Source organism: Micropterus dolomieu, linkage group LG13 (genome assembly GCF_021292245.1).
Source record: "Micropterus dolomieu isolate WLL.071019.BEF.003 ecotype Adirondacks linkage group LG13, ASM2129224v1, whole genome shotgun sequence".
Taxonomy (NCBI): domain Eukaryota; kingdom Metazoa; phylum Chordata; class Actinopteri; order Centrarchiformes; family Centrarchidae; genus Micropterus; species Micropterus dolomieu.
The window spans coordinates 30113218-30136191 of NC_060162.1; the positions used below are offsets into that span (position 1 = coordinate 30113218).

At 41.9% G+C, this 22974-nt stretch overlaps 1 protein-coding gene across 1 annotated transcript in view; it reads left to right on the forward strand.

Moving 5' to 3' along the window:
- megf10 (multiple EGF-like-domains 10) overlaps window positions 1-22974 on the forward strand; it is a 91972-nt gene that overhangs the window by 50126 nt on the left and 18872 nt on the right. The window contains exons 6-10 of the mRNA XM_046066309.1: window positions 2790-3036; window positions 7723-7843; window positions 8696-8832; window positions 12170-12382; window positions 18182-18356. Coding sequence (XP_045922265.1) covers window positions 2790-3036; window positions 7723-7843; window positions 8696-8832; window positions 12170-12382; window positions 18182-18356 — 893 coding nt within the window. The remainder of the gene's footprint in view (window positions 1-2789; window positions 3037-7722; window positions 7844-8695; window positions 8833-12169; window positions 12383-18181; window positions 18357-22974) is intronic.

Sequence of the window (22974 nt, forward strand, 5' to 3'; positions counted from 1 at the left end):
CAACTAGGGGGAGCCAGGGATTGAACCGCCGACCTTCCGATTAACGGCCAACCCGCTCTACCTCCTGAGCCACAGCCGCCCCAGCAATGGAATCTAACAGAGAGATAAACGCAGTACTGAAGCTGTCATTTTCAACGTCCACATGAATATTAAAATCCCCTACAATAATAACTTTGTCCGTTTTAAGGACTAAAGTTGACAAAAACTCAGCAAATTCAGATAAGAATTCAGAGTGTGTACCAGGTGCTCGGTACACTATAACAAAAAGAATTGGTTGCAGTGATTTCCAGCTTGGGTGTGAAAGACTAAGAACAAGGCTTTCAAATGAGTTATAGTTTAGTTTAGGTTTAGAGCTGATTAATAGGCTAGAGTCAAAGATAGCTGCAACTCCACCTCCTCGGCCTGTGCCTCGAGGAATGTGAGTATTAATATGACTGGGAGGGGTGGATTCATTTATGCTAACATATTCTCCATCACCCAGCCAGGTTTCAGTAAGACAAAATAAATCAATATCATAATCTGATATTAGTTCATTTACTAGTACACCTTTAGAAGAGAGAGATCTGATGTTTAAGAGTCCACATTTAACTCTCCTATTCGTTTGCACTATTGCTCTTGTGGTTTTAATTTTTATGAGGTTTTTATGTACAGCTCCTCTTCTGTTTATTTTTGATTTAAATAATTTCGATGGTCGGGGGGCAGACTATACTATAGGATTTTCACTAAGTAACTTCTGGAATGGAGGAGCAGAGAAGTGTGTTAGACTGCGACTCTGCCTCCTGGCCTGGTATTTGTAATGCACTTGACATAAACTTACTTTAAACAAGAATTGCCTCAGTTTTGGAGCTGTTCAACTGGAGGAAGATGTGTTCTACCTATCTATAATTTAGAGTACATGCTCATTGCCTATCTTATAATGATTATCTGATTTTTAAGGCCTCTGTAAGGATAGACGTTTTTTGTGCTTCCCATTGGCACTTTTCTTTTTTCATCCAATTTAAACAAATATTGCTTAAGTAAAATATTGTTGGGACCACAGGGTGATTTAAATGGAACTTTTATCATTTGAGTCATTGAACTCCCAGTTTCCCAGGAATCCTCCTGCAAGTCACTCCTAGGTGTGAATTCAAGGTACAAAGTAGTTTATTAGTCATTAAACAGCACAAGGCTGCATAACTAAATTAAATTTGTAGTTCCTTCATGCTACACACACAACATATAATTAAGTGTAGGCCTATGTTAAAATATGGTAACATATAAAATAAAATAAAACAATACAGTTATTTATATACTTATATACATTCACGTATACACCCTGAACATTCCACAGTGCATTTTTGAATTTGCATCTGGGGTGACTATAAACTGCTGCAACCAGATGATGATATGAAAGTTTCATCTTCACATTAAACATCATTTGGGAAGCGTCTATCTTGACTGTGTTTGTGCACCAAGCATTACTGGTATAAAACACAGAGTCCACCTCCTCTCATCTTTCCGTAGTCTGACAGCTCAGAACGTGGGCCACCTGCCGAGTGCTTGATCCAGGATGTTGTCTCTGTAATGATGTGGGCACAACAGTCTCTGAATTCTGTTGTCTGGTCAATATGAGTCCCATTTTGTCCAGAACGGCTCTTTAGGAGCAGCATTAAGTCCAAGCTCGGCCAGCATGGCTTCTCTTACCGCTCTCTTTCCTCTACTCTGAGCAATCACTGCACCCGCCGTGGCGCCTGGTCCGGTTGTTTAGGCCGGGTGGAATGTGGTCTGCCGCTCTTTAATCCAAAAACCCTGTCTTCATCTTCCTATGACTGTACTTATGTCACAGATAACGCATGTTTTGGCAATGATCAGTTTTCAGTTCGGAATGATCATTTAATGGCTAATGACGTGAATAGCTAACTACAGTATACATAGTAACATACAGTGCTACAGTAATATACAGTGTAGTTTATTTCCTTGTGCGAATCTTCCATGTTTGTCTTTTTCCTCGTGAAAAATCTCACTCTTTCCTTAATATAGACCTCCATGATTTAGAGCCCCAATTATGAAAGGTCTAGCAGTCACGTTAAACACTTCTGACTCTCTCCTATTTTGCCCCCACTCAATGCAAGGCCACGAGAAAGCAGTGGCCTCATGATGTTCTTCTAGATGAAAGACATCTAGAAAATACATGTGTTCCAACATATTCTCAGGTTTACTATTTTACTGTGGCTACACATGATGAAGCTTCCATTGCTGTTAAATGGTAAATGCACTGTATAGTGCCATTCTAGCTGCTAAAGGCACACTTTTCTTTTCACAGACACGAAGTACATGTTTTATACAGTCTATGAAAATGGGAATCCTTTGCTTTGGACCCACTTTAAGATCAGGGTTACACTTACATCATGGTTCATGAGGTGAAAAAGAATTACAAGACCATTGATTACCTGGATGATAAAAGAACAGAGAACAATGTGACTCTTCCAGCCCTGCATCATGTGTTGACAGATTGACATGCATGCATTAGGTTTGGTGTAAAAGGGTCCCAAAAGCAGGCTGAACATGGTATCCTTGGTGAAAAGAGGCTGTTAGAGGGCTGAATAATCTGAAGTGGTATACAAGCGGTCAGATCTTTATATAATGTCTTCATCTGGCAGATTGACATAGTGAAATATATGTAGCGTACATACTGTAAGTAAGACTTACTCTTGAAGCCTGGCAACTAATCACATATGACAACATGTGACATGTGCCATGTCAAACAAGATAAACTAAATCTGGATTCCTTTCCTTCATCTTCCCCTCAGCTTGTGACAGTTACCATTGGGGTCCTCACTGCAGTAACAGATGTCAGTGCCAGAACGGAGCATTGTGTAACCCCATCACAGGAGCCTGTATCTGCACTCCTGGATATAGAGGCTGGCGCTGTGAGGCCCAGTGTGAAGTGGGCACCTATGGTAACGGATGCCAACAGAAATGCCAGTGCCAGAATGGAGCCACCTGTCACCATGTGACCGGAGAATGCAAGTGCTCACCAGGATACACTGGAGCTTTGTAAGTAAAAGGAGAACATTCATTCCAGTGCCAGTGCCTTTTGGGCATGAGAATGAGTATGAGCTCATCTGTTTGCATGGGCTGACTCAGCACCAACTTGCCAAAGAAACCAGGTCAGATTGGAACAGGGACACCTTAAAGGACATCTAGTGTATCTATCTTGATTTTCACAAGTACAAAGTCAGTGATCCTTCCTCTTCTTCATTCTGGTCCATTGTTAGTCCAGTCCACTTTACAAAATGGAGGTCAAAAACACTATTCATGTCCGTATTTGCAATTGTCATTTCAAAATCCAGATGCAATTTAATGTATTTACATTCACAGTAGCCCAATCCAATTGGTGGTCCGTGGGCCACATTCGGCCCCGAAGCAACCTCCGTGTCACCCAGCAAACATAATCTTAGATATGACAACAAAGTTAACTACATATATAGCGTATGGAAGTAGTGTGGGAAGTGAGCTATTGCGTTTCCTTCTCATCTCTGTTGAGAGTTTTACATGCGCTGTACCGATCACTGCCAGTCCAGGGCTCAACAATAAGGACTGCTCGACCTGCAGTCTCTCCAGAGCGCCTCCACTCCATACACACACACACACAGACAGACACACACACAGACACAGACACAGACACACACTGAATGAAGTCAGCCAGCTGATCGGGTGACGTTACTGAAGTTGACGATAGCTACGCTCCTTAGTGTAAGTACGTGGTGCAATAAAACCTTTGCCAGTAAAAAGCCGATACTTTATCAACACACCTGTTTAGCATAAACATTTAGAATGCGATATTTTAATCAGCTCAGTCTCTCATCCACCGCAGCAGTGTTTTGGTTTTACACAAGCCCAGCAATGATTCGGCTAATGGCTCATTGTTACAAAAAAGCTAAAAGTGAAAGCTGTCTGTCTTTAGTAACTTTTAGTTTGCCACGTTGCGACTAGTGTCCACCAGCTGAACAAGTTCTCTGGAATTATATTTTCCCCTCCCTCATGTCGTGTGAACTAAGAAGATTATCTTTACATTATTTTTCTTGATCTTGAGGGTCACCTAGTATGGGTGGCCCCACCTGTCATCCATGTGCTCACTTACTAACTTCTGTTTCTCTAGAAACTAGATTTGTTTCGCTTTGAAAAAAACCTTTACTATGACATTTGTTCAGTGTTGCGGTAAGGACTCAGAGGTATGGGACAGGTGATTTTAGATGAAAAAAGGATATAAATCATCAGTAAACAAAAAAAAGATTTTCAACTTGTTGTAAATTAACATTTTTATCTAACAATTTCATTTGAAATAATGTCATATTGTAAATGAATTAGTTTGTTTTGTGTCTCTCAACATTGAGACCACAGTTGTGGGACATGAAGAAAAGTGGTGTTTGGACCCATAAAATGCTTCATAAATTTTATTAAATCACATTATTTTGTGATTATGTTTTATGTCAAGATGTGCCAAAACAATATGCATATATTTATCAAGCATCATATGACAAATTTTAACATAAATCTAAAATGTCACTGCTGAGGCTAAAAAATGCCCGTAGTTGCAGAAACACCCATAAATACAAGTAGTCCGTGTCCGCGGGGTCCGCAGCTGTCCGTGTCCGCGTCCGCTATATTCGAGGCTTAATAGGGACTGATGTCTGAGGTTGCGTTAAGGTCTTTTTACACGGGAAGTGACACTCCGCCTGCGTAGTCGCCTTTCCCCGCTCTGCGACAAGCGGTCTGCGAGCGGAAGGTGCTCTATAGCAACGGCTTCTGTGCGCTACTGTATTCCTTCATAGCCTAGCTCAAAGTAAAACTATAAGTAACGTTAATTGATAGGTAATATTATTATATTATATATATTATTCATATTCATATAGGCCTAGCTGATAAATGTAGTCATGCAAACGCCCTCCTGTTAATGTCCCGATAACTGTTCAGTGAACACTTATATTTCAGGGAAGTCACAGACGGCGAGGATCAGTCTCTCTAGCATCATCTTTTTGTGCTGCAGGTCAGGTAGAGAAAGTTCAAGTCCATTCAACTTTGGCAGGGGAGGGCGTGTGTGCGTGAGACGAGTACGACCGCGACAGTTTTACGGGAACACGCCCGCTTGTCGCTCCTCCCTTCCTACACGCTCGCCACTCATTGAAAATGAATTATGAGGCGCGTAAATTGCTTCCTGTGTGAAAAGGCCTTTATGCAGAATACGGTAATATAGGTCTATTAGACAGACGGCCGTCCAAGGAGCGCAGATGGGATGATGCTATTTCCGGTTGCGAGACTAAAACAACACGTTATTATGCGCTATCACTTTTAACTTTTATTATAGCCTACTACATGTTCTTCTTCAATCGGCCTAATATAATGATTTAATGTGGTCATTATGTTGTTGTTAGTTTGTTGTAGCCTACAGTTTAGACTACTGATTAATTAAAAAATGTAGCTATTTGACTTTTTTTGATCTGTAATGAAATGTAAAATTATTCGCCATACCTGGCACATTACAGCTGTCATCACTCAGTTTAAAGTGCTGCCAAACAGTTGGGGGCTTCATTTTGCTTTTCCTTTGATGTGAACTGGAGCATTATGTTCACTGCTGTGAGCGGATGTCCAGCGCATGAAAAAACCCCTCAACATTCGAATTTAAAAATTAACAATTGAATGTGTATCCAATGATGAATATTTGATTTTGAATATTCGGGTCCAGCCCTACAGTAAACTTACCCATTTGCCTCACCAATAGCCAAATCACAGCTCTGATTGCAGTCTGCATTGCTAGAAAATCCAGGTCCTAGTGTCCTAGCCAGTGTTGGGCAGTAACGCGCTACTATGTAATATTATTACTTTTCCCAATATCTTTTAGTGTAAGGGATTACTATTTCCAAAACAGTAATTGTATTACAGTTACTAATCCCAGTAACGCTGCGTTATATAGTAATGTAGGTAGTAATGTAACGAGTAACATAACCTCCCAGTAATAAGCCTTTTGAAGGAGTAATAATTAGTAACTTATTACAATTTCTGAGTAACTTGCCCAACACTGGTCCTAGCAGGTAAGTAATGCTAGTAAATTCAGGTTGGTCTTAGGCCATCTGCCTCAACTGGTTGGGATAGAGAGAGAGAGAGCGAGACAGAGCGAGAGAGGGCTGGGGGTCGGGGCTGCCAACACTATATCCACACAGAGGTACAGACAGTAAAGGGAATGTTGGTTTAGACTGTATGAATAATGGTACAGACATTTATAGTAATGTTTATGATAATAATAACAATAGTAATAACAATAGTACAATAGTAATAATTGTAGCAGAGGGTGTCGAGCAGGAACACGGGGGCAGCAGGTGACCCGCAGCCACAGATCCAGACTCCACAGCTCCAGAGCCAGAAACACCTGCAGGAAGTGATAGGAGGAGAGAGGAGAGGGACGAGAAAGCACAAGACTAAGGGAAAGGAGAGAAGTCGAATTAGTAACATGCAATAATGGGATGAGGTTGCATACAAAGGGAGAGAAAGAGGAGGAGAGAGGAGCTCAGTGCATTATGGGAAATCCCCCGGCACTGTAGGCCTATTGCAGCCTGATAAGGAATGTTTCAGGACTAACCTGAGCCAGCCCTAACTATAAGCTTTATCAAAGAGGAAAGTCTTAAGCCTACTCTTAAATGTGGAGATGGTGTCTGCCTCCTGAACCCAAACTGGAACCTGGTTCCACAGGAGAGGAGCTTGATAGCTGAACGCTCTGGCTCCCATTCTATTTTTGGAGACTATAGGAACCACAAGTAACCCTGCATTCTGGGAGCGCAGTGCTCTGGTGGGGTAGTAAGGCACTATGAACTCTTTAAGATAAGATGGTGCCTGACCATTAAGAGCTTTGTAGGTAAGAAGAATGATTTTAAATTCTATTCTGGATTTTACTTGAAGCCAATGCAGAGAAGCTAATACAGGAGAAATATGATCTCTTTTCCTGGTTCCTGTCAGAACACGTGCTGCAGCATTCTGGATCAGCTGAAGAGTCTTAATGGACTTTTTCGAGCAGCCTGATAATAAAGAATTGCAGTAATCCAGCCTAGAAGTAACAAATGCATGGACTAGTTTTTCTGCATCATTTTTAGACAGGATGTTCCTGATTTTTGCAATATTACGTGGGTGAAAAAAGGTGGTCCTTGAAATTTGCTTAATGTGAGACTTAAACGACATGTCCTGATCAAAGATAACTCCAAGATTCCTCACAGTGGTGCTGGAGGCCAGGGCGATGCCATCAAGGGAAACTATATCTTTAGAGAACATTAACTTCAGTTTTATCTGAGTTTAACATTAGAAAATTACAGGTCATCCAGGTTTTAACATCCTAAAGGCAATAATAATTGAGTATCATCAACATAACAATGAAAGTTTATGGAGTGTTTCCTGATAATCTTGCCTAAAGGAAGCATATATAAAGTGAACAGGATTGGACCCAGCACAGATCCTTGTGGAACTCTGTGACTGACTTTGGCTTGCATGGAATATTCATCGTTAACAGAATACGTGAGCAAAGAAGAAGAGATGGGTTATGTGGTTATTTATGTAAATGCTGGGAGTGGCATGATTGAGGTGTGGCCCTGCTCCTGAAACTCTGCTAGATAGCCCCAAAATGTAAAGTAAACTAACATATGTGACCTTCAAAAGTGGACAAATATTAACCGGACGGTGTTTTCTTTTTCTTCATAGCTGTGAAGATCTGTGTCCTCCAGGTAAACATGGGCAGCAATGTGAGGAGAGATGTCCGTGTCAGAATGGAGGAGTGTGTCACCATGTGACTGGAGAGTGCTCCTGTCCTGCAGGATGGATGGTACACACTTCCAACTTCTTGAGAAGAATGGCTTATTGTCACCCATACTCCCAGCAGTTGCACAATGCATACAGGAGATTACATAAGCAATATCATCTAAAATGAATAAACAGATGTTAATAAATACTGCGGGAGAAGTCAGAGGTGCCTAAGTCCTAAAAGGATTTAGCACTGGACATGAAAAAAATATTAAGTTTGTAAACAAGACCTGGGAAAAGAGGCAGACAATTAATTCTTAAAGTACTCAACAGCCTCAAAGTATCCTCACACATGCTAGTGTCCACTGAATAACATGTCAGTATCAGCTGAACCAGAGGAGAGACATTCAAGCAGCTCCTCTAACGTATTTCATAAAGTTAAAAGGCTCTCAGAAATTTAGCAATTCTCTGGATAGACCTTAAGACAGGCAACAGACATGTAAAAAGTCTCCTAAAAACAGTAACATGAGGTCATAATGTGATGGGATCTCTATGAATTATTGTCAAGAAGCAGCGTTTGATTTTGAAGTTATAAACTAAATCAAATCAATCAAATTAGCTTTATTGGCATGGATGTGTAATAACAATATTGCCAAAGCATCATACATACTACATAAGAACAATCAACCCCATACATTTCATTAAACAAGTAATTAAAGCGTATAGTAATCAAAGCCTATGTGTGTTTTTGTTAAAAAAAATATTAAAAATTAAAATAAATAAATAAAACAGTAAGCGTGTGTGCCAATCACACACATCAGCAGGCCTAGAAAACAGAAAGGCATGCATATAAAGACTTGAGATGTAAAAGCTGTTCACGTGATCAACGGTTTAAATACTTTATGTATGTGCCTCTTGTCATTGCTGTGTGCAGGGTACAGTGTGTGGCCAGCCATGTCCAGACGGGAGATTTGGACAAAACTGTTCACAGGAATGTCAGTGCCACAACAACGGCCTCTGTGTGCCATCCAATGGACGGTGTCTCTGCAGCCCTGGATACACAGGAGAACGGCAAGTGCAACTTTTACATTATACCATACAGCAGTTTCCATAGATTAAATTTGCTTTCAAGGCATTGAATCCCAAAGACGCTCAGCCTGGATTTTCTAGTTCCAACTTTCAGTTCATAGATAACTAATAACTTTTGCTTTTTGAAAGCTTTTGGCACATACTTGATACACGATTTTTTTGCAGTTATTAACCGATTGTTAAATGTGTTAAATTCATGTGGAAGACGGAAAGGCATTTTTTCAAAAGGTCAAATAGCTTGCCCCCATTTAAATAAACAATATTTAATTTAATTTGGTAAGAAGTTTAACATAGAATATGGCTTGGTCATGTAGCTTTAATTTTGGCAACTTAACATTCACTTAATGCTACTGTTGTTATCGTGTCAGGTATGTTGTGGTGTCAGTGGTACCAACTCTTTTCCAATGAAAGAAGCTAGCACTAGCTCCAGTAGTCGCCAGATAACGTCAAATGCATATTGCATTGGCTGGATATAGTCTATGGTCTGTCAGAGCCCAGAGATTGTTGAAAATGCGCTAATGAGATAACAGGGCTAACAGTGGAAAATACCTCTTTGAGCAGCTTATTGGTGATTATATCTGGGATGCAAGAGGAGGAGTTTAAATGGGAGACTGTACTATAACAATGAAATTGTATTGTGTTCAAACAGGGTAAAAGGGGCAGAATTAACATGGGGAATGGAAAGAACCATAGACTATAAAAAATTGGACGTAGCCACCGTGGTGTCACCCATTGGTTTGTGGACTACCATTCTGAAGCCTCCAGTTTGGCATTTTGGCCATTGACATCTTGGTTTTTGGAACCAGAAGTGATCATATTTGGAGGAGAGAGTGGCGCTAGCTAGCTTGGTAAATAAGGTGCATCTGTAAATGACATTAACTGTGATATTAATTAGGATGCTAATTTTGGCTAGCGAAAACTAAATACTTACCATAAATAAATGAAAAGTCAAAAGATCATTTGCATCTGCTTAACTCTTCCACATTCTACAGAGAGAACATAGAAAACACAGTCACAAAGCCCAATTCCATGTTTTCACAGACAGATCTCAGCAGAGTGCCACGCAGGACTTTAGGCCTGTATAATTAGCAATACTAGAGAGCACACACCATATACTTAAGCAGACCAGTGACAAAACAGGAATAGTCCTTCCAAGTGCAGTTTTATGAGTAAATAAGGGTTTGAGGGAAGCCAAACATCACTATATAGCACTGCTTGGAACTGAGCCAGCCATGCCACACCCCAACCCACTGGAATCCATTAACAGAGCGGGGCAGGGGTTGTGGGGATGAGTCAAATTGCCCTGCTTATTGGCAGTTCTTTTTGCCTGCTCTAAATGATGGGGTAGGAGCAAGGCCTTTCATTTTCAAACCCAGCTTGATTTGGAGGATGGGCTGGACTATGTTTGTACTGTAATCATGGAAGAGAGAACAAGGACAGACTGTATTGACTGTATGTTTGTTTTACTTAGCTGTTTGCCATATTAGCTGAAGCTCCATGTTCCAGCAAAGACTGATTCAGAATTAGCCATGGAACCACCACTGAATCTACACACTAAAATACCTTATTTATGTTTGTAGGGACAAGTGAATAAAGTTGTAGGAGCGCTCAATCAGGATGTATTCATGGAAACAATAAGGACCCAATAAGGATTTCTGACCTTCAGAATAAAGGGGTGTAGGATTTTTCCTTTATACTCTAAAATCACAGATTAATTATCAGTGTCAGATAAGAGTGACCATCAGCCACGCAGACTTGTGCACTGCAAGTAAAAAAAGTTTATACCTGACAGCCTGTCAGATCCAACCCTTCACCAGAACACTGACTCAGCTGATTAGGAGAACAGTGTTTGAGAACAGCTTTTCTCTGCCTAATGAGTAAAAATGGTTAAATTTACATTCAAACAAATCAAGATTATGTTTGAATGTGCAATACACCTGAGATATCCTTCTCGGGTGTATTGCAACATACTTCTATGATGGAGTTGCATGAGGCAGCCTCAAAAATGTTTTGTAAATGACAGGATGTGGTGTTTACCGTTCTCTTCCAGTCAGAGTGGTTTACAATACATCCCAGGATGGTGTCTTCCCCCCCACCCCCCTAGAGGAGTTATCTTTCTAATTGAGGTGGAACGTTTATGACCTCCAGCCACATGATCAGATGTCCCTCCTTGATGCAATGAATGTTGGATGCCTGAACATATCTGCAGAAGACTGTCAGTGATGGACTAGACATGCAAACAGATTCCTTCTCAGGTGTATTGCAAGAGAGGACATAAGGTGTGATGTGGATGAGAACTTGTGGCCAAAAGCACAAGACAGGGTTGGCTAGCACTGTTGCATTTCTAGATCTATCCTATACAAGTAAATGCTCCGTATTTGTATAGCGCCTTTCTAGTCTTTTCGACCACTCAAAGTGCTTTTACACTACATCTGCATCCACACACATTCATACACTGAGCCTAAGTGCTCAAACGGAAACTAACATTCACATTCACTCATACACTGGCGGAACAGCCGCCAGGGGCAATTCGGGGTTCAGTATCTTGCCCAAGGACACTTCGACGCGCAACCAGGGGGAGCCAGGGATTGAACCGCCGACCTTCCGATTAACGGCCAACCCGCTCTACCTCCTGAGCCACAGTATAGTTTTGCACTGCATTACTGTAATAACTTTAATTTGTGCACTTTGAATTAGTCTGTGCAACAAAGCTACACCAGAGAAAATTGCTACATAGCAAACAAAAAATGGCTAAAGCCAACAAAACAAGGTTGTCAACGACAGTCAGAATTACAAAGGTAAGCTATTCAAAGTTAATGTGTTCACTACATAGGTTCACTTACAGTCTAAGTCTAATATACTCACAACAGCTCTCTACTTACAATGAACACAGACATAACACACAGTACAAAAGCTCAGGCTGGGAAAGGCAGAGAGAGAAGAGTTCCTGTCAGTGGGGCTTAAGATGTGCTGCTGTCATCCAGGGGACCAATCAGGAGGGTCCAATCAGCTCTGCAGAACCAATCCAGTGTGCCCACCTGTTCTCTATTACCTGCATACACTCACACACACTCTAAGGGAGGAGAACAGCCGACAGTGCAGGGAGAGAGATAAAATAGACAACAAAATATGACCCCAGGGTCATACCAGCAAAAAAGAAAATTGCACCATTTCTAATCCATTTGTGACATATACCATAAGGTAGCATGTGATGTCTTGGTTTATGCTAAATAAATAAAAGATTATTCAAAAACAATGGTGATACATCTTGTAAGAGTGTTGGTGTTTTTTGACCATGCATATCTCTTGCTGTGAACAGGTGCCAGGATGAGTGTCCAGTTGGTACTTATGGTGCTGGCTGCACAAAGATGTGTCGCTGTAAGAACAACAGCAAGTGCAACCACACCAACGGCTTGTGTCTGTGTGAGCCAGGATACAAAGGGGAGACATGTGACATCCGATTGTGTCCTGGAGGACAGTATGGCCTCCAATGTGATAGGAAGTGTCCGTGCTACACACAGAACACACGCAGGTATGCCAAATCAACCAGTTCTCACTCCCCGACTTGCCCCATATGGACACATTGTCAAGACCAGTCGTGTAGTCTAGTTTTTTGTAGTGCGACGTGTCCCAGAGTGACGTCCCTTAAGCACCACTACACTCACTAATACATACAGTATGCATGTACATGTAATAGAGAGCATTCTGAAGGACTGCTTAGGCTATGTGTTATCAACACTGCAAAGACTTTAACAGCCGATGACAGTTACAGGTGGGGAGAATGGACTGATTTTTTACTGTTTAATGTTAATCACCATCTAACTCAGCCAGTTAAGAGCTACATTTAGCCTTAGTTGTTATATGAATATGGTCCCTGGAGCACAGGTTCTGTCAGCTGGCAATGTAAATTTAAGAGGGCAAATTGCTATTATTATCATCAACAATAATGGAAAGCTGAGGCTCAGTAGCAGTAATAACAGTTCTATCACCAAACCTCATTCATTACAGATTATGAACAGTGAGGACATAAAAAGTGGTCCACATCATCACAACAACCCCAGCTGTTAGAGTACCGTTAATGATAACGTAGGCTATATGCTACTTTCACTCACCAGGTAACGTTACGATAGCATCAGCCTCATTGTCTGTAGTTTCTGTAACGTTAACGTTCATGTCATCTGCTGCTGCCGCGGTGTCCCTCAGAGCGGCAGGAGATTCAGTGGCAGGCTTACAAAAACACTAAAAGAGTGTAGTCTGAGTTTAATCAACTTGCACAGAGTGACCATCAGGCAGCTGTGTTGTTGTTTGGTAGGTGACGTTAGATCCCGGTCACAGGCCACGGAAGCCTTAAAAGTCAGTGCTTCGCAACACAGATGGGGTGAATTTATAAATGAAAGTGTGAAATTTAGCTCACAAACGATATTGTTACATATCATCTCGCTAAGTGGGTATACGGAAATTCTTGACCTTTTTGTAGTGGGTATACGGCGAATACCCGGGAATCACAGACTATACCACTGGTTAAGACCACTTGTGTCAGTTTGTAAAGGTTGGCATATTGGGGGTGGAGGAAGGGTCAAACAAAAAGTAAACATTAAGGTTCAGTGTATAATATTTCTGAGGATCTATTGACAGAAATGTAATAAAGATCCATAACTATGTTTTCAGTGGTGTATAATACATAATAAACTGTCATATCTATATAACCTCGTCGCCATGTTGCACCATCATGTTTCTACTGTAGCTGAAAACGGACAAACAGTGCTGCAGAGGACTGTGAGGGGTGTACTCACTTTAGTTGCCAGCGGTTTAGACATTAATGGTTGTGTGATGTGTTATTTTGAGGGGACAGTAAATTTACACTGTTATACAAGCTGTCCACTCACTACTTTACATTGTAGCAAAGTGTAATTTCTTCAGTGTTGTCACATGAAAAGATATAATCAAATATTTACAAAAATGTGAGGGGTGTACTCACTCTTGTGAGATACTTTATATTGCAGGCAAAACTGCAAAGAAGTGATTATGTGAGTAACTGATGCTGTCATTACAGAGATCCATTTCAGCACCGCTGTCAAAGTATTTATATTTTTTGCCTCTATCAAAGCACCTTAATCTAGTCACAGTCGATAACGCGTTAACTTGCCCAGCCCCAATCATAACACAACACATTTTGACAACAAAAGTGTATCCAAAGGACACTTTTAAGTGATGCACACACCGAGTATGTTATGGTTCTATTTCGTGTAGGCTTCGCCCTGTAAGGCCATTGCTATTGGCTTTTCCCCCTACGAGCACATGCGCGGCACTGATCAAACTTGTCTACGCCCACCCACAGCGTGGGCCTCCTATGTCCACACCTTGTTTACATACACAATGGTGAGACCCAGCCTTCGGCTTCCAGTTTTCTTCAGCACTGAGCCATCTACGAGCATTCTAAAGAGCAAAGATACAAAGAGCGATGTCTACTAGCAAGCTTACCGGCCCAAAGCGAGGCGCCATTCCTTCCATACTGGTTTGCAGCGTCTGCCACATGCAGCTCTGGGCAGGTGGGTCTGTGCTTGGTGGTACCGTGTGGGCCCAGTGAGGCGTTGCCTCATCCTGCTTCGCCTCTAAACCCAATAGCGATGGCCTTAGAGAACGATAGTTACGTATTGTAACTCCAGATTCTACGAGGCAGATGGCCGCCCACCCTGAGCCATGGTTCTGCTCGAGGTTTCTGCCTCTTAAAAAGGAAGTTTTTCCTTGCCTCTGTCGCCTAGTGCTGCTCTTGGTGGGAACTGTTGGGCTTCTGTAAATATCATCACAGTGTACGGTCTAGACCTGCTCTTTTATGAAAAGCGCTCCAAGATAAATGTTGTTGTGATTTGGCGCTATATAAATAAAATTGAATTTAATTGAAGTATAGGCGCAGCCCTCTAAACCGTGGGCCTCACTGGGCCTTGGTTGTCAGTGCTGAAGAAAAGGAACTATGGGAGCGGAAGGCTTGGTCTCACCGTGTGTGCCTACACACACACACACACACACACACGGTGTGTATGTACACTGTGGGTGGGCGTAGACAAGTTTTATCAGTGCTGCGCATGCGAGCGTAGGGGGTAAACCCAATAGTGATGGCCTACACGAAATAGAACCGTAACATACTCTGTGTTAATGTGTTGTGTTGTCAAAATGTGTTGTGTTATGATCCATTTGCATGCGTTTTCTTAATTTGCAGTGCGTCTGTGTCCTGTACACTGTAGTCCTATGCTCTTTGAAAGGGAAGGGGGCAGTGATAGACTATGAAGGTATTTTTCTGTCTTTTTAATGCAAGCAAGAGCATATTCATCGCACTGGCATCAAAAATCAAGTTTTTAGTTACAAATAGAAAGGCCTTTCACAAAAAGTTTTAACTGCTAATATGTCCTCTTTGATTTCAAGTCAACGGTTTTCCTTGCAAGTCAGAAAGTTTTGCAGGTCAAACCGTTTTGACCATTATGAACATAAATAATGATGAAAATTTTATGAAAAAAAAAAAACACTTTAACTTGCAAAACTGTCGACTCGGAAGGAACCTTTTGACTTGAAATCAAAGACATATTAGCAATTAAAACTTTTTGTGAAAGGCCTTTTTATATGTAACTACAAACTTGATTTTTGACTGCAGTGCGATAAATATGCTCTCAAAACATTGTTTTTGCTTGCATTAAAAAGACACAAAAATACCTTCATAATAGACTGGACTGTTGGTTGCAATTCACAACCAAGTGTTAGTGAAGTTCAGAGTTTGTTCTACATATACTTCATATTGAAGTTTTAACATTCAAATCTCAATTTCAAGTTCAAATCTGTATCTTTCAATTCAGTTAACAGACATTAGGAAGAAGGTTTTTTCATGTGTTGTCTGTGTATGTTTGTCAGTGTGATTGTTGACCCTGTAGACAGCTGACTGTTGTGGGCCAGTAGTCAGTGATCAGTTAGACTGGCACAGCTGGTGGCTACATGTGTTATTGCAGAGAACAGCTGTTATGCTCCTCAATGGGAGTGCTGTGTCTGGTGGACCAGCTGTCAGTCAAACACAGGCAGATTCCACCTGTGTTACTGCAGATAACACCCTCCCTCCTGGCATGGAATGAAAAGTCTCATGGAGACATTAGTAATGAATAGGAGGAGTAATAGTAACAATAGGAGTAATGATTCAAATAAAACATAGCCTTGAGTCTCAGTCCTGGTCTGAAATCTGTCACAGATGCTTAAAAGGCAGCTCATCCTACCGAAACCACCAACTTTTTCTTGATGTGACATCTTAAGTGCGCTTCTTTTTTTTTTTTTAAATGTAAAGAGACACTTGACTTTCACTTTAGATGACATTGTAATGGCTCTTTCTTTTATAATCATTGCTTGGAAGAGCTGCTAAAATTTAAAGTTGTCACAGCAGGTGTAGGGTAGAGCAGGTTGGAGGACTCAAATGCAGAACATCAGTTCAAAAGGTTTATTAACAGACTTAAGGCGGGCACACTTGCAATGAGTGGCTGAGTCCAGGTAATCCAAGCAAACAAGGTGATCCAACAGAAAATCCACAAACATGTATAATCCAAAATCTGCAGAACAGGGTACCAGCAGGAAACAGGCAGGGAACAGGCAGGGAATGACAAGCTACAACCACAACAATGACTGGACAAGGACTGAAGGAAACAAGCAAGCATATATACACAGGGACTAACAAGCTGGCCGGGAACAACACAGGTGACAGAGATGAGGCTAATGAGACACAGCCAGGCAGAGAGACAGCAGGGGAAAACAGAAAGACACTAAGAGGTTGCAAAACACAAGACAAGACTCTAACAGGAACTCAAAACCCAGAACAGAGAAGACAGACCAAGTAAATGAGGAATACATGCACAAGATAGAACAGACTAAGATGGCTGAACAGAACAGAACATCGAATGATCATAACCAAATGAATAAATGAAACTGGCACGGAACATAAACTGACATCTAACAGACAGAAACCATCTATTGTCAACCGCTTATTAATCCAGAACACAAGCAGACTGATCACAAATTATACAAATATCCTACAACCATTAGGGAAAACAGACTGAACTGGGATCAGGAGTAAACACTAACATGAACAAAGGCACGGGACTAGGAACTAAGACACTGGACTAAGTACTGAGGCAAAGAACTAAAATACACGACTAAGACCTAAGATAATACAAGACAGATACTAAGTAAACTTAAACATGCAAATGCATAAAAAAACAAGGTTACACAGAGAAAAACAGAACCAAAAACAGACTTAAAACAGGATCGACAAAACAAAGAGCACACATGGGCAAAACAGTAGAACACAAGACAGAACACAAGACCAGAATCATCATCATCATCATCATCATCATCATCATCATCATCATCATCATCATCATCATCATCATCATCATCATCATCATCATCATCATAACAAACGTGACCTACATATACCATCATGCAAAGGAGAAAAAAGGAGCCATAGAAACCTAGCTAAGCTGTGAAAGTCCGGGTTACATTTGTGCTATAGTATTTGACTAATGTCATTAATGGTGATCTAAGACACTGAGGTGATGATCAAAATGATCAAAAATGGTAATGTTACTGCAGAGTTGACAGGACATAAACAAATGAAAATATTACCATGACGTTAAATAGAAACCGGTTGTTTAGCATTTTGCGGCCCTGATTTATGTTTATTACAAAGAAAATAAGAGTTTCCAGTTAATCATTTTGCATTATGCATTAAACATATAATTTGTACAGTATTACCTTGAAACAAAAGGGAATGTTTGGAGCATAAGGGAGGGTGAATTTCAGCATTAAAATATGGTTATTACCAATTTTGACTTCCAAGAATGTTTGTGTGATTTTGAAGGTATTACAGTAGCCTATAATATCAACCTATATTACCTTATTATTATCAGGTATTATCCCATTAATGTAAATATATTACCATTTAAAAAAAATATTGCACTGATATAACTTTTCTAATTTTACCATATTGTTGCCAAAATATTATAGTAATAGCTTTGCCTCATTGATATCTTTAAATGTGTTTCCCTTATTACTCTGTTACATACATTTCCATCTATTATTACCTAGATATACCCATTGTTAATACCTAGCTATTACCTGGTTATTACTAAAAACATGATTTGACTTAATTATTATTGCTTTATTACCATGTTATTACTGACCATTAATGTAAAGTGCTACCCTGACAGGTAGGAATCCTACATTTGAAAAGCAGTAGTAGTCCTACAGCAAAAGCAAAAACTAAATAAGAATTGACACAATCTGTAATCTCTCTTGTCAACAGCTGCCATCCAATGTCAGGGGAGTGTACATGTCAGCCTGGTTGGGCAGGCCTCTACTGCAATGAGACATGCACCCCAGGATTTTATGGCGAGTCCTGCCAGCAGGTGTGCCAGTGCCAGAACGGTGCCGACTGCCACAGCGTGACTGGAGAGTGTATCTGTGCTCCAGGCTTTACGGTAAACTCATTTCTCCATACAGTCAGCACAGCAGCAGTCAATGAGTCAACTGAGCACCATTAATTAAACATCACTTGTAACTGCTATCTGCACCGTCTCAAGGTCTGATTCACAAAAGATATTACAGTGAAAACAAACAAAACGTTTGCAGTTTGAGACCAGCCACCCGGACAGCTGCTGCAACAATCGGTGTGCATAACCAACAAATTTCTGCACAAACAGTCAGGAATCGTCTCAGGGAAGCTCATCTGCATGCTTGTCGTCCTCATCAGGGTTTCGACCTGACTGCAACTTCACACAGCCATTGAAGAGGAGTAGACCAACATTCCACACGCCACAATCAACAACCTGATCAACTCTATATGAGGCAAATGGTGGTCACACCAGATACTGACTGGTTTCCAGACCACTCCAGACCCCCCCAATACAGTGACACATTTTGGAGTGGCCTTTTATTGTGGCCAACCTAAGGCACACCTGTGTGTATGTGTTTTGTTCAGTGTATATAAAGTTTCCTGTCATGGGCTCTTTTTTATACATTTGTTAAGTAGAGAACACTCATCATTTTTTTTAGTGCAGGTCAGATGGAGATTTAGTTCAGGACAGATAGTGTATGCAGGAAGCTGGGTATGAGAGTGTGTGGCTTAAGGGAGGGACTAAGGCACAAACTGTGACAGCTATTGTAGGAAAGGATGTACTATTACATTAATTTTGTATACTTGGAATTACCATAATGCTTGCACAAAATTGCAAGAAAAAGCCTATTGAAGTCTAAGAATCAGAATCAGCTTTTATTTCCAGGTATGTGTGCAAATATGAGGAATTTGACTCGATGTGCTTATTCATACAATAATACAATAACATAATAATAAAATAAAATCAGACACAGGCTGCAGTATAAACAACACAAATATACACACTTTGAAAAAAGACAATATAGACACATTGAGACAGCAGAGTGCAAAGGATGCAGGAGTAAATTATTATTATTATTATTATGTGCATGCCAGAGGTGGATGTGACATACATTGACACATACATACACGCACAGTGCGATGGAGCATAGTGCGAAGGATGCTGGAACAAATAATTATTATGTGCAGGTGTTATATGCTTGAGGAAGGTGGATTTGGTACACAGTATATACAATAAACAATATGAACACTATGAACAGCTTTGAAAGAGAGAACGAGAGAATGGTGAATAAATAAGTGGTAACCAGTAAACAGGTGGGAGATTAGAGTTATTGGGTTATTGCACAGGAGTTGTTCCTGACACTGTGAGTCAGAGTCAGCTGTTCATCAGATGAGATCTGTTGAAGATCTGTGTGAAGATGGGGTCTGCACAGATTTTCAGGTGACATACCATCTGGACCAGGAACCTTCCTGATCTTCTGCCTATGGAAGAGCTGGCGCACATCCTCTTCACAGAGTTCACAAAGTCTGCCTCAGTCCCACCTAGCAAATACAGACCAGATATGAATACTGAACGAATACGTGTAGTGAAAATATCTATTCTGCAATGCATTTATTTAGCCCGATTTGCCGCTCGGCGACCGTCAAGGTGTCATCAGGGGTAAATCAGCAATCGATCAGCTGTCGCCAGTCTACACAACTACTACTACACACACAACTACACAACTACACAACGACGCATCAAAAGAGACAATCCCTGCTACCTGCGTATGCTAATCCATTCTTTAACCCATATTCTTTGTCTTTATAATTGCTATCTTTATGATAACAAACAACAGCTGTTTCATGTGTAGGTTTGTGTCATTTCCCGTTTCACATTTTACGTGTTTTCTTGACAAAACGTGGTTTGGAGACCAGCGTCAGGTGACAGAGCTGCTGTCAGCTCCTGCAGTGTGTGACCCCCTGTCACCAGTCAGTCATGTAGTGTGAACAGCACGGCCATCGTCCGACACTGAAAATCGTGTAGAATGCACGAGGCATTAAAGGTGCTATCAAAACAAAATATGGCTCTTTATTAACATCTAGTAGCAGCAGTTACAACTAAAGCATTCTTCTTTCACAGATATTTCCAAGATGGCGCTGTCTATAGCTGCCTCGGTGTTAGTTGCGCTTTGTTTTGTTTTGGTTTTGTGTGTTAACTCAGTTTTCGGCTGTGATTCACAGCTCTTCTCTGGTGAAAGAGCTCATGAACATCAGGGGAACAACTCCAGCGGATTTATTTCCCACTTTTCTCGCGTCATCAGTGGAATTATTGGACATTTTGGTGAAGGGCTCTCTCGTTGTTGTTCGCCGAGTGAAGCGCCATAAAAGAGGGAAACGAGCCGGGTCGCTTGTGCGCCTCCGCTGGCGAGGACAATATTTCTCTCCAATGTGCGCTCACTGTGCAACAAACTGGACGAACTTCAGCTACTGGTGGGGAAAAACAGAGACTTTTATTCATCTTCTGTTCTGTGAGACGTGGCTGTGTGGATCAATACCGGAGCGGGCTGGCTTCCAACTCTACAGAGCGGATCGCCACAGAGCTCTCCGGCAGAACAAAAGGTGGAGGTGTCTGTTTTTATATTAACAATGGCTGGTGTACCAACGTGACAGTGATTCAGCAGCACTGTTCTCCTAATCTGGAATTTTTCTGGAAAGCCGTTTTACTCCCCCCGTGAGTTTGCTTCATTCATTCTGGTCGGTGTTTACATTCTGCCGCACGCCAACGTGCAACGACGCACAGCGCCTGCTGGCCGACCAAATACTATGTGTGGAGCAGACAAACCGGGTGTCGCTTGTTATTGTTCTTGGTGACTTTAACAAAGGAAACCTCTGCCAAGAACTCCCCAAATACAGACAGTTTATAAAGTGTCCAACCAGAGAGGGGAACACTTTGGATCACTGCTACACCACAGTTGGCAGTGACTATCACGCCGTCACACGCGCTCCGCTGGGACACTCTGATCACGTCATGGTCCACCGGATTCCTGCTTACAGACAGAAATTAAATCTCTGTAAACCTGTAGTGAGGACATCAAAGAAATAGACCAGTGAAGCTGTAGAGGATCTTCAGGTGTGTTTGGACTGCACTGTCTGGGATGTTTTCAGGACAGCTACCAACAATCTGGTGGAGTATACAGAGGCTGTGACGTCCTACATCAGCTTCTGTGAGGACAGCTGCATTCCAACACGCACCAGGGTGAGTTATAACAATGACAAAACCTGGTTTACAGCTAAGCTCAGACAGCCGAGGTTGAAAAAGGAAGAGGCGTTTAGGAGTGGCGGGCCAGGTTTAAGGAGTCAAAGTACAGGTTTAGCAAGGCGGTGCGAGATGCTGAACAGCTGTACGCAGACACCAACACCAGTTCTCAAGGAATGACTCTACTTCTGTCTGGAGAGGATTCAGACAGATCACCAGCTACAAACCTAAATCCCCCCACTCCATGAACGACTCATGCCTTGCCAACGAGTTGAACCAGTTTTACTGTCGCTTTGAAAGACAAAGGGGCAGACATGACACCATCCCCCATCACACCACTGACCAACCACAGTCCACCATCTCATCCCCCACCTCCTCCCCCTCTCTTACCATCCTCCTCCCCCACTCTTACCATCCTGGAGAGGGATGACAACAGACTATTCAGGAGGCAGAAACCACTCAACGCAGCTGGGCCGGACTCTGTCTCCCCATCCACCCTGAAGCACTGTGCTGATCAGCTGTCTCCCGTGTTTTTTTTACACCTCACTGGAGACATGCCATGTGCCAGCCTGCTTCAAAGCCTCCACCATCATCCCTGTCCCCAAAAAACCAAGGACCACAGAACTAAATGACTACAGACCCGTCGCCCTGACATCTGTGGTAATGAAGTATTTTGAGAGCCTTGTGTTGTCCCACCTTAAATCCATCACAAACCCTCTTCTGGACCCCCTGCAGTTTGCCTACAGAGCCAACAGGTCTGTAGATGATGCAGTTAACATGGCCGTTCCCTACATCCTCCAGCACATGGACTCCCCAGGAACCTACGCCAGGATCCTGTTTGTGGATTTCAGCTCTGCTTTCAATACCATCATCCCGGCCCTGCTGCAAGACAAGCTCTCCAAGCTGAACGTGCCTGACTCCACATGCAGGTGGATCACAGACTTCCTGACAGACAGGAAGCAGCACATGAAGAAGGGAAAACATGTTTCTAACTCCCGGACCATCAGCACTGGTTCCCCTCAAGGCTGCGTTCTTTATCTTTTTCTTATGGTGCGCTTCTACACCGCCATCATTGAGTCCATCCTCACCTCCTCCTCTGGTATGCTGCTGCCACTGCCAGGGACAAGGGCAGGCTGCACCATATTATTCGCTCTGCAGAGAAGGTGATTGGCTGCAATCTTCCTTCTCTTCAGAACCTGTACGCCTCCAGGACTCTGAGGTGAGCAGGAAAGATTGCAGCTGACTCCTCCCAACCTGGACACAAACTGTTTCAGACTCTCCCTCTGGCAAGAGGCTGCAGCCCATCAGGACCAAAACCTCTCGCCAGCTTCTACCTCTCTAGCTAGCCTCAACAACAATGGTAATGAATTACATTTATATAGCGCTTTATCATAGATACTCAAAGTGCTTCACAGTGAAGTGGGGAGGACTCACCTCAACCACCACCAATGTGTAGCACCCACCT